This window comes from Oncorhynchus keta, chromosome 34 (genome assembly GCF_023373465.1).
Source record: "Oncorhynchus keta strain PuntledgeMale-10-30-2019 chromosome 34, Oket_V2, whole genome shotgun sequence".
NCBI lineage: Eukaryota > Metazoa > Chordata > Actinopteri > Salmoniformes > Salmonidae > Oncorhynchus > Oncorhynchus keta.
In genome coordinates this window covers 38071916-38084622 of record NC_068454.1, presented here as the reverse complement: position 1 = coordinate 38084622, position 12707 = coordinate 38071916, and the positions used below count along the sequence as shown (strand labels likewise).

The window sequence follows — 12707 nt, the reverse complement described above, 5'->3', positions numbered from 1 at the left end:
GCCCGCTTGGAGTTTTCCAAAAGGCACCTAAAGGACTCAGACCATGAGAAACAAGATTCTCTGGTCAGATGAAATATAGAACTCTTTGGCATTCATTGGAAGAAACTTGGCAGCATCATGCTGTGGGGATGTTTTCAGCAGCAGGGACTGGGAGAAGTGAGGAGAGGGAAAGATGAACAGAGCAAAATACAGAGATCCTTGATGAAAACCTGCTCCAGAGCACTCAGGACCTCAGGCTGGGGTCAAGGTTTGCCTTCTAAACAGGGCAACAACAACCCTAAGCACACAGCCAAGACAATGCAGGAGTGGCTTCTGAATGTCCTTGGAACAGCCCAGCCAGAACCTGGACTTGAATCCGATCGAACATCTCTAGAGACCTGAAGATAGCTGTGCAGCGACGCTCCCCATTAAACCTGACAGAACATAAGAGTATCTGCAGACATGAATGTGAGAAACTCAAAATAGAGGTGCCAAGCTTGTTGCATCATAACAAAGACTTGAGGCTGCCAAAGGTGCTTCAAAGTACTGAGTAAAGGGTCTGAATACTTATGAAAATGTGATAGTTTATTTTTAATACATTTGCAAACATTTCTAAAAACCTGTTCTTGCTTTGTCATTATGGGGTTGTGTAGATCGATGGGGGGGGGATTAATCCATTTTAGATTAAGGCTGTAACGTAAAAGTCAAGGGGTGTGAATAGTTTCAGAATGCACTTTATGTAATTTAAGATGGGACTGGAATGCTTTGTAACTTGTCAGGACTACACTGACTGAAAAGGCCCAACTTCATCCATCCATCAAAACATACACAAGTCACAGAACACTGGAGAGCTCCTCCCATCGTCGTCTCCAAAAGAAATACGTTGTATAGCATGCTGCGATTCCCTGTTATTTATCATCATTTATTGTTTTTACAGAACTGTACATTGTGTACCCAGAGTGTAACATACAGCCCTAAAAATTAAGAGCAACATCAAAAGCAGCAAAAATTTAAAACAAATCGGAAAAGAATAAGAAATTGTTAAAAGGTCCAATGCAGCCATTTTTATCTCAATATCAAGTCATTTCTGGGTAACAATCACCTTACTGTGATTTTTAATAGAAAACGTGGTCATAAACAAAACATAGCAATTTCTGAAGCAAAGAATTGATAGTGGTCTGAGTGGGGAGGGGAAAACTGAAAAATAGCTATTTTTAGCAGTGAGGTTTGGAACTCTTTCTTATTGATCTATAAACTAAATTTACCGCCTGAAGATGTCAGCAGGCAGGCCAAAACTCCATCCCACCACACAGGCAAACATTTCAGGTGGTCTTGTCAAACAGCTCTTACACTAAAGGGCATCACCATAATTATCACAATTTCACAGTATTGTTCCAACCTCAGTGTGGTAATGTGTATACAAAACAAAGGGGAAAATCACTGCACTGGGCCTTTAAACATTTGTACAGAATGGTACAGCTGCAGTTCGAAATCTGAAAATCGTCTTCTGTACAGCAAATATACATGTACTCTCGAAGAAATTCATTAAAATCTTCCTGCATAGGATTCTGTACATTGACATTTGGTTATTTTGTGCATTCAACATTAGTATGCTGCCTGGGCCTAAATGACAGATCCCACATATGCTAAAACATTACATTCTCATGGCTAATTGTACAACCCAACACTTTCTGAAAATAAAAAACATACAGCCAAATTGGTGAAATCATTGCATACCTACAAAAAACAAAAAACACGAATGTCCACTCCTAGAAGGTAAATCATCCCGGCAGGACCATGTTCATTCTTCTAAATGGCGGGCTGCCAGGTATACCTTAGGCCCTGTAAGGCTTCCACCAGCAAGTGTCTAGTCACATTTATTCAAGGTACTGTCTGTAGCAGTGCTCTATTCAACCTTCACAAGGTAATTTACTCATGTTCTTTTAAACATCCATTCATTAATAAGTCTTTAGTAAACACCCATTTGAAACCCAGAACAGTCCAGGCGAAGGCCAAATTCCACACCATTCAGTCTACAGGGTCCAAATGCCTTCCATACACCGCTGGTTGGCAGGCAGCTCCTCTCTCACACACCTGGTCCTGTGGGGGAGAGGGCTCTGCAGGCGTGGTGCAGCCAGTCAGTGCACAGCCGGCCCTCAGTACGAGATGATGCTGGAGGAGGCAGGTCCTGAGCCACCAGCGCCCAGCTGCAGATTCCCTGAAGAGCTGGACCTCCTCATGTGAGGGAGCAGGTAGGAATCCCTTCCCAGCTGGTGAACATCAAACCGGTCCTCCTTCCTGTATGCCAAGCAGCGCCTTATAAAGGCCTTGGGGAATAAAGGAGACGTCATTCAAAGGACAGCACTCAGAACCAATTAAATGAAACATTGGAGTAAGACGCTAAGTATGATGGCGATCATGACTTATGGCTGGACAGAAATGCATCTCAAAAGGGGCTGTAATGTCGATCTTGTATGAACACTAGAGGTCTCAACAAAAGCAATGTTTATACAGGAATTGCTAAATCATTAAACAATCCCAAAATATTAAATAGGAGTGACAATTGCAGTCAGATGATAATATTCAGAATAACTTCTCCCACAGACCTTAGCTTCATTACTGGCAACAGGCTTGACAGGAAACTGAACTTCGGTTGCTTTAAGAATAGTGTTCTCCTGCAGGATATCCTGCTGAGACTGATTGTGACCAAATGGCTGAAAGATAAAAATAAGGCGACAAGTTAACTTATCTTTACAAAACTTATTTTACAAGTCGATAAAGCCAGTTCTAACACTTACTTTTCTTCCATATAAACACTGGAAAAAGATGATGCCAACAGACCACACGTCCACCTTGTTGGAGATCTTTGGAGGTTCTTTGCCAACAACAAAACACTCAGGAGGCAAGTACCTTTGAGAGAACACAAAACAAAAATCTGTCCATATGTCATCATAGCATCAAAATCATGTCCTGGTCCTGATAGAGCCTTCAGAAAGTATTCGTACACCTTGACTTATTCCAAAGTTGTGTTACAGGCTGAATTCAAAATATATCTCTCACCCATCTACACACAATACCCAATAATGACCCATCCACACACAATACCCCATAATGACAAAGTGAAAACATGTCTTTCACATACTATTTTGCAAACCCCAGGCATGCGGTCATGTGCTTTTTCCCCCAGGAGTAGCTTCCGTCTGGCCACTATCCCATAAAGACCAGTATGGTGAAGTGCTGTAGAGACTGTCATCCCTCAGGTTCTCCCATCTCAGCCAAGGAACTCTGTCGTTGTCATAGTGGTCATTGGGTTCTTTGGTCACCTCCCCAAACAAAGGTCCTCCTTGTCCGGTTTCGGAGTTTGGTTGGCCAGCCAGCTCTAGGCCGAGATTGGGTAGTTCCATATTTGTTGTCTTTTCCAAAATGACGGTGACCACTGTGGTGAAAAGAAACTTTCTAACCTCTAGAAATGGTTTTATACCCTTCCCCAGATAGAATTGTGAGGAGGCATATTTCTCAGAGAACTACTGATAGTTCCATGGGCTTCATGGTAGAATTTCTGCTCTGACATGCACTGTCAGCTGCAGGACCTTATATAGACAGGTGTTTCTTTCTAAATCATGTCCAAACAATTTGGCCACCGGTGGACTCCAATCAAGTTGGAATGACATGTCAAGGATGATCAAATTGGACGGTCAAAGCAAAGGGGTGTGAATACTTATGCAAATGACATATTTCTGTATTTAAATTTGCAAAATAAATCCCTTTGTTTTACCTTCATCATTATGGGGCATCATGTGCAGATGGGTGAGAAAAAAAAAGAAAGAAAATACATAGTCCATTTAGATTTCTGGCTGTACCAAAGCACAACGTGGAATAAGTCAAGGGGTGTGAATACTTTGAAGGCACACTGCATATTTATCCATATATGGTGGCAGTTTGCTACCAGTAGGTCCCTGCTCCTTGTGAGGTCAAGTCCATGCCATCTGCACCGTAGCTGTCGTCATCCATGATTTTGGACAAACCGAAGTCTGTGATTTTGATTTCCCCACAAGCTGTGCCATCAACAAGCAGGATGTTACCTTGAAATTGGAAAAGAACAAGTGAGCACATATCCTGTGTTCTCTGAGGCTCTCTTTACAGATGGAAAGGTAACCATAATATCCCTGCAGTGTGTAAAGTGTGTCTGTTCACCTGGCTTGAGGTCATAGTGGATGATGGGGGGCTTGATTTCGTTCAGGTATCGGAGAGCATTCACAATCTGCATGACGATGGAGCGGGCCTCCTTTTCTGACATTAGCTTGTGCTGCTTCAAGTAGAAGTCCAGGTCATTTCCTTCACAGTACTCCAAAACTGTGCAAAACCTGTGACGGCAACATAAAGGAACAATGTGTAAAAGGCAGTGATGAGAGGATGTCACGAGAACATACCGTGAGGAAGGGTCACTTACGTGTCTGTGTCCAGTGAGAAGTAGTCATACAGCTTGACGATTCTGGGGTGGTCCAGCTGCTTGTGTATTCTGTACTCTCGACAGGCGTGTCTGCAACAAGGTGAGCAGTGTTGCCATGGGCAACCAAAGGAATGACTCAAGACAGTAGGAGCGCAGAGAGGTGGAGGTATGACAGATTGGCTAACCCAGACACTAAGCGGACTAGAACAACCAAAGGCTTAAAGCCAGCGAATTACAAATAAAACTGTGCCATTGTTACAGTAATTCATAAAACTGACTCTGCTTTTCTAAAATTATCTAAAGCAGGGCAATGCTTTAAAAAAAGTTACTTTTCACAGTGTTGATGAACAGAACCTGGCAAAAGTGGCAATTATTTAATGTTGAACATACTTGTGATAGTTTTCTTTTTTCTCCTCCCGCCAGTTCTTGTTGAGCTGGTGAATTTTCACAGCAGCATACCGTTGCTCAATCAAGTCAAACGCCTGTAAAAAAACAGAAAAGTTCTGACTGGTTTATTCAAACAAAGACTTGCAGATGCAACTGATGACACATGAACTCCGATAGACTCACCTTGTAAACTTCACTAAAGCCTCCTCTTCCCAGAAGATGCAGGAGTAGATACCTATCGTTCAAAGTCGGATGGTCTTTGAATCTTTAGCGGGAGATAAAAGGAAAAAGGGTAAGCAACTCATTACGAACGAAGTCAAATGGTAGGACTTCCACCAACACAAAAACTAATAATCCCTGTAAAGACATTAAGTTGAACCTTCTTACTGAAATGCCAGTCGGTGAAAAAAAATGGCTCATTTTACCTCAAGTTGCAGAATAGAAAACTGACATCCAGAATGATTTGTAACGTACTGTGAAAAATACCACGACATGGCCATTACTGCCTCACTGAACAATCTATGGTTGTCAGCAGGAGCCCTTGTGCATATGCCCTGACGTCACAGAGATTCTTTCCAGTGATCAGACTCACTGTGAACTGTCCTCATTATTTATTCTCTTAAGTTCCCGAATGTGAAGGTTCCGCACTCTCTCCAGGCGCTCCAACTCCGCCTGGATTTCAGCTTCTTCCTGTAATGATTCACACAAACAGACATAAAGAGGAACATCGGGGAACTGACTACAAGGAGAGGGGAGAGCATCAAAACCCACTTCTACACCAAGGCTGACAAGTCATTTTAAAAACTAACGATTGACGTGGTAGAAAGTCTGTCTAGGGAAATCAGTCTGATGCTTAATCCCTATGAAAGCTAATAATTCAATATACTATAAGGTTTGGAGAAGAAAAAAAAAAGCCACAGGATCTCTAGGCAGTCAAACTAATAGTGGTTCTATATCAGGATGTCTTATCCCCATTTCATTGTCTTGATGAACAATGGTGACATATGAAACAATGAAAGGTCAGCTTGTGTTGCCTGGCCCTGCCAGGTAGAGCATCTACACACTGACCTTTTTGAGATGGCCGAGTCGCAGTTTGTAAATCTCCTCCTGCTCATGGTACTCTGCTAGAGTCAACCTTCGGAATGAACCAACAAAATAAATGACTAGTAAGAGCAACAGGATCAGGCATATACGTTCATAGATATCTAGCGTCTGGTGTGTTTAGGCTCAGCCACAAGTAAGGAGGACAAGCGCACTCACAGCTGAGGTAGGCTGGGCTTGAGAAAGGGATCGTTCTCCGTGCCGTTCACTGCCTTGGTTTTGCGTTGCTTTGGCTCAGAGTTTGTGGTTGGTGCTTGGGAGTTGCTGGAGGATGGGGGTTTCCTCTTTGCTAGGAGTTTTCTCTGCTTCTCGATTTCTTCCCTCTGTTGGTTTATCCACTCTTGCTGTCTGCAGATAAAGATGTTATATGCAATCAATACCATTTCCCGCTACGCTTGCGCTTAACCCTGGCAAAGGCTTTAGAATAAAAAGGAAAATGGTACATTTCAGTACTAATTCTACAGATGTCTTTGATCCCTGGTTGAAAGATAAATATATGTAGCTTGCCAACCATATCATAGTTGAAAGTTAAGTTGACCTGGAATCTAAGGTACTCACTTGACTAGGTTTTGGAAGGCAAAGCCATCTGTCCACTGCTCTGTGAAGGAGGCTCCATGTCGTACAGTGGTAAAATGGCCTAACCGTAGTCTGTCTTGCATACTCTTCTCCCGGCACGCCTGCTTTTCCTGGGTGCTCTAAGCAACACATACACAATGTCAGGCATCACGGACTGATACGCAATACCAGATTACTCATACGGAAATGCAAAAGACTTGGCACAATGTCAAAAGCCAGACATGCCGGGCTTTAGACATTCCACTTTGAAATGAAAGTACCTTTTCTATGAGCAACTTCTTGCTCATGGTGATGCATTTATTTAAGCGTTCTTTATACTTTTCAAGTAATTTCTGTTGTTCATCTATCTGTCTCCTGAGATCACAGTTTGCCTATGGAGAAACACACATTAGGTTAATCATTACAATTCTAACACCCAGGACCTCTAAACAGAATTAAAACAGTCAGTCTAGCATGGATAACATGCATTTTTGTATGTACTTTTGAGTCCACTGGCAGCACACTGAACTGTGTTTTAATTGATCTGTGTTCAGTTGTGCCAGAGTAATATATCACTGACACTTAAAGTTCTTAACTTCTTTGGAATAGGGGGCAGCATTTTCACTTTTGGATGAAAAGCATGCACAGAGTAAACTGCCTCCTACTCAGTCCCAGATGCTAATATATGCATATTATTATTAGATAGAAAACACTGAAGTTTGTCTGTGAGTATAACAGAACTCATATGGCAGGCAAAAACCTGAGAAAAAAATCCAAACAGGAAGTGGGAAGTCCGGTTTGATTGATTCTATACTTAGTTTGACAAGTTTCTACGACCTGTAATATAACTTTTTGAACTTTTCGTCCGACGTTCGGCTGGACTTGAATGTGCGTTTGGATTTGTTTATCAAACGCCCTAACAAAAAAAGCTATTTGGACATAAATGGTGTAAATGATGAACGGGGTTTCGCAGTCCTAGACAGGTTAAGTCCCTCATTGTGTTTATGCTGAGGTTCTTTGTGCTCATTAGACAGCTTTTCTTACCCTAAGCAAATCATCTATTCTGCCTTCTTTTTTCTCAAGGTCCAGGTTCTTGTTACTTTCAAGGGCAGCCAACTTGAGCCCCGTCAGGTCAGTCTGCAAAGAAAACAAATAGAACCATTTCTTAAAATGCACCAACACAATGTCAGTTATTCAAAAAGTGCTGAACGCACATACTAATGGTTGTCATCCTCACCTGCACACATTTGACTGCTAGCTGTTTAGGATGCATCACATGGTCCCCAAAAGACAGACTCGTAGGAGATGAGCCGTTTTGCCTAATCTGAAACACAAGGGACAACAATTGTTTGCATATCGATCTAATTATACCATCAATATTACTTATAAACATTGACTGTTTAAAATAGGCCGGTCTGGCTCTGGGCTGTTCTGGCCTGGACAAGGATACTTGCCGTCTTCGGTTTCGAATGGCAACAAGCGGTAAATTAATTGAAGTGGATATGGGGGTAACTTACACTGGAAACCTGCGCGGTGTGGGAATGTGAGTTCTGGGGTGAGCGGATCACTGGGGGGAGACCGCTCACAGGACTGGACCCATTCCCTCCTTGGAACTGGAGAAAGAGAGGCCACCAGTGTGAGTGCAATCATTGTTTTTGCCAAGTGGCAGGCAGAGGCACAGAAAGCCTCCTTTATGTTTGGTTCTGTTTACTGCCTCTGAGTGAAATGGAACTTCATTGATATTCTCCAAAACAGAACACCTCTCAGATGAACACCGAACGTGGTGCTCCAGCACACAGGGACATTAAGAGTAGAACTTTCACTTAAAAAGACATTTAGCATGCGCCCAACTCATGTAACTTACATCAAAATAATCACTAATTTTGGGTCCTCGCACGATAGACTTCCCTGTGAGAGAGAAAATACATTTACCATTGTCAATCATTTAGAAATGATGGCCATCATATAGTAGTGACTATTTGTACCCAGAGCATAACAGAAACGGCTTAAGGGACGTTACCTTGGCTGCTCTCTGATTGGATATCAGGTTTCCTTTTTCTTCCCCTGGATGATTCAGAGTGTTTCTTTTCAGGAGTCTGTCCAAGAAAAACTCAGTTTAACCAATAACCACCATCTGGTAGGTTATACAAGTAGAGTTACTTTGATTCCTTGAAATGTCAAGATGAGGATGTAATGACGGTTTTGAAAAACAAAAGCGTTGTGAATATATTGTAGCAGCAGCAAAATGCCTAACCTACAGCCTGCTAAGTGAGTTCCTGAACGTAGGTGAACTGACCGACCACTGCTGCCTACCGGCCCAGCAGCTGACAAATGAAGGGGAACATAGCCTAGTATTCCAAATACAATGGAGTACCTACCGAATATGCAGGAGAGCTCCCCCTTTTCACATCGGAGCTCTGCAAACAAGAGGGGTACAGAAAATGAGTTCAATGTAATGAAATACATGACTAATCTCATTTATAATTAGCCTGTTTTGACAGAGATTCATTGTATTGGAAAGCTTAAGACTAATGGAAGAATTTCAACAGTTGAGAGAGGATATTTATCTATGGCCAATGCAGCCCATTGGCAGTTTTGGGCCACAGGCTGAGAGAAATAAAGACAAAAGCGACTACAGCAGGTAACAGGTAACTGTGGCACAAAGATTAACTAGCCTTTTCTAATGTCTGATTCAAATCTCAATGACAGAGTATACACACACTGCCCAATTCTGATCTTTTGACCAATCACATCAGATCTTTTTCAGAACCGATTTGATTGGTCAAAATACCAATTAGTTAAAAATAGACGGCCTGTGTAATACTGAGCTATACTTATGGAGGGGGAAAAAATAAGATCGCCAAACAAGGAATAATCATGATCAACCAATTTAATTAATTACCAACCACCATGGTAACATATGAGGATTCTGCCCTACAAAAGAAAAGCATTAAAATGCTTAAACTGAGAAAACCCAAACTAAATCAAAAAGGAGTAGCCTATTTCAACCAGGCAGAGGAATCCTCGTGACATTTATGCAAGACCCCAGGTCCAGGACAGAGCCTTGTGCAGAGAATCTGCTGACAGGTGCTAGTCTGATTGAGTGTGTCAACAGTGCATCATTAGGGAGTGTATGACGTATGGTAGCATCTGTGTGGGTGACATCTGTGCAGATTCAGCAGCAGAGGCAGCCAGAGAGGATTTATTCTGCCTCCTCCTCTCCCCCCTCGATCATGCTCACACACAGGCCTCCATCCGTGACTTATTAAACCAGTCAAACTGTACAGAAGGGAGGGGAGCAGACAGGCACCTGCAGTCAGGTTGCTAGTATACTCGCACACTCCACTGCAGTGGTTCAGGCTTCTTTATTCCAGACAATGTTGGAGCCCACCACCCCACATAAACAGGCTGCGACACTGCAGCCCCACCCAAGTTGGAAGCCATTTGGGTTTTGCCTTCATTAGCGTAGAGCTGTTCTGCCAAACACAGGAAAACAGTGTGGAGGGAGGCGCAGACACAGCATGATGCCTGTGATCAGACTGCCCTGGCACAGACCGTGTTTGTACAGAGAGGTGAGAGCTTGTGGTATGATGCGTCACAAGGCAGTTTAATTACAACAAGATTCCGCACATTTTTATTCTCTCTAGAGCTAGCTCCATCTTAGGTTGCGTCTGACATTTTCACCAGTGACAGAGGATCATATGAGGGTCCAGCTCCTCTCCCTCTGTGGGATCTCCCTGCTCACACCAACCAGCCCATATCTGACATCCAATCAAAACAGGTCTAATCCAAACAAAGGATGGAATGTCAGACAAAAAAACACAGAAAAGCCATGAAAACCAGTTATATTGTCTGACAAGAGCCCGTTCAAACAAACATGCACATTGATTAATTATATAATGTTTCACTAAAACTGTAACACCACCATGTTAAGAAACATACCTCTGACTCTTTGTCACTGGAAGACCCCAGGCTTCCAAAACTTTGATTTGAACAGTCATTGTTCGTCATTCCCTGAAAACAAAAACAGAGGTACGTCATGACGTTCTTCTGAAAAGAAACCATGACAACTATTTACTTTATTTTTGTTACACAAAATAAGCCTAACAGACAATTAGACTAGCTGAAAACATGCAGCCAAGTGTTACTGTAGTAATGTGAGTGTATGGGGATCAGGGGTTTGAGGCCAGCGCACACACTTTGGTTCCCCCGCTGGTGCTGCCAGTGCTGCCCCCGGTACTGCCCCCAGTACCAGTGACCGCACCCATGAAGCGAGCCTCCAGCAGCTCCTGTCTCCGGGGGTCCAGGCTGTGCAGCTCCTCCATGGTGCCTGGAAGAGAGGAGAAACACCACCTTAACATTAAAAGGTAAACCACTTATTGCCTACTCCTCCTTACATCCTCTCAGTCATCCAACGCTGCAGAGTAGACCTGACTGCATCATGATCACCACTTCTATGTCAGGCCTTACTTGAAACTTTTAAGTAGGACATTTTATGAAACACATTTTATGAATGGTGACCATTAGAGTAGGATGCCAAGCCTGGGACAGGCAATGTAACGTCACAATTTTTATGTTGCACCTTACTGAACTCGATCTTAATGTATAGCCTACTCAGCAGCCTTACATCTACCTATTCTTTTAGGCCGATACAAGGAAAACCAGAAAGTCTGGCTCTTTTTACAATTTCTTCATGACAAAATTGAGACAAACTACAGAAAGCACACCGAGGTCCACCACTATCTGAAAACTGTTGTATTTCATTGACTTGATCTGAAGCGTCGACCATAACTGAGACCAGGTATACAGCTAATTCAGTTTCAGGCTGACACAGGGATACTTCAGGATTTTGGCAATGAAGCACTTTATCTACTTCCCCAGAGTCCAATGAACTCTTGGATACCATGTTTAAGTCTCTGCATGCAGTTTGAAGAAAGTTGCCAACTAGCGTTAATGCAATTGCTAAATTGCGTTAGCAAAATTAAGCCGTCTAAGGTAACTGCTAGCATGCTAGTAGATACAGTACCATAGACTTCCAGTCATTGCGGCAACGCTAGTTAGCACTGGCTCGCAAAATTTCCTTCAAGGGATGCAAATTCGGTCAATTTCATTGCCAACTAACCAACAGTTAAATTTGTTCCAAACAGTAAAATGAAGTGACCAACAGAAAATACTATGCATGGAAGACATTTTTCATTAAAACCTTGAAAAAAAAATAATAAACACGCGACAATAGCAAGCCTATCCGCTAATATTATCGAACATGAAACTACAGTAATGAAGCGGAGACTGAACACATTTTCAAACATTTGCCAAAATGCAGTTTGCGGTTAGACACCGTTCTAAAAAGACGCATCTGATGCGAGCCGTTTCATGTGACAGAGATGAACATCTCCATTCGAAACTTTGAGGGAAAATGTAAACACGCAACAACGAGGCTGGGTTGTTAATACGATTAGGATTGTGCCTTTGGCTTCTGGACAACTAAATAGTTGATATGAAATCCAGTACTGAGAGAAAGTCTGAATCTCAGCTGTTTCATGCTGCTCCTCCCTCTCCCACTGCGCCTGTCAGTTTTCTTTGTGCATGGGCTGCATCTCAATCCACCGAAGGGCAGCCTTCCGAATCGGTGGTGGAAGGTGGCCGAGGTACAGCTGTGCTTGTCAGACCGCGAGACGCCTGGAAAAAGTCTGTATCATCAGAACAGTTTGGCATACTAACTAATATGACCACTCAATGGAAAGATGAGCCCCTCACTAACACAGCGATGTTCTCGGTTGTACTCTAGTAGTCGGTACCGACTACTACCAACTTGTTTGTAGTGTTCAGTTTGGGCTACACACTAATATGACCCGTCTATGGGAAGGTGAGAATCTCAAACATGTCTGTTGTTTTACTCTAGGAAGCCCACGAGTGTCACACGGCTCGCCTGTAGGTAGGCCAGTATCAGTAAAAATAAATGGAAGTATACCAAACATTAGGAGTGCATCTGGCACCTACTATGATACCCCGTTCAAAACGCAATTAAATATTTTGTCTTCCCCATTCACCTTCTGAATGGCACACACACACAATTCATGTCTCAAGGATTCAAAAAATCCTTCTTTTGACCAGTCTCCTCCCCCTCATCTACACTGGTTGAAGTGGATTTTCCAAGACATCAATAAGGGATCATAGCTTTCAGGGCCTAAAATTAACACCAGCCATGTTGGCGGGTGGTCAGGGCTCCACAGAG

The 12707-nt window shown here is 42.8% G+C and overlaps 1 protein-coding gene across 3 annotated transcripts in view; it reads right to left on the bottom strand.

The window, feature by feature from the left end:
• Positions 1-875: 875 nt before the first annotated feature.
• The window catches only part of tlk1a (tousled-like kinase 1a), a 30046-nt gene continuing 18214 nt past the window's right edge, over positions 876-12707 (bottom strand). For all 3 annotated transcript variants that reach the window (XM_035750090.2, XM_035750091.2, XM_035750092.2), the window contains 21 exons: positions 10672-10802; positions 10415-10486; positions 8851-8889; positions 8493-8568; positions 8337-8380; positions 7990-8085; positions 7710-7796; positions 7517-7609; positions 6754-6864; positions 6476-6612; positions 6077-6265; positions 5885-5951; positions 5409-5506; positions 5000-5081; positions 4820-4911; positions 4430-4519; positions 4174-4343; positions 3926-4061; positions 2778-2889; positions 2586-2693; positions 876-2306 (listed from right to left, as the gene is read on the bottom strand). In XM_035750090.2, the coding sequence (XP_035605983.1) occupies positions 2136-2306; positions 2586-2693; positions 2778-2889; positions 3926-4061; positions 4174-4343; positions 4430-4519; positions 4820-4911; positions 5000-5081; positions 5409-5506; positions 5885-5951; positions 6077-6265; positions 6476-6612; positions 6754-6864; positions 7517-7609; positions 7710-7796; positions 7990-8085; positions 8337-8380; positions 8493-8568; positions 8851-8889; positions 10415-10486; positions 10672-10802 (2201 nt within the window). In that variant the 3' untranslated portion in view covers positions 876-2135. The remainder of the gene's footprint in view (positions 2307-2585; positions 2694-2777; positions 2890-3925; positions 4062-4173; positions 4344-4429; positions 4520-4819; positions 4912-4999; positions 5082-5408; positions 5507-5884; positions 5952-6076; positions 6266-6475; positions 6613-6753; positions 6865-7516; positions 7610-7709; positions 7797-7989; positions 8086-8336; positions 8381-8492; positions 8569-8850; positions 8890-10414; positions 10487-10671; positions 10803-12707) is intronic.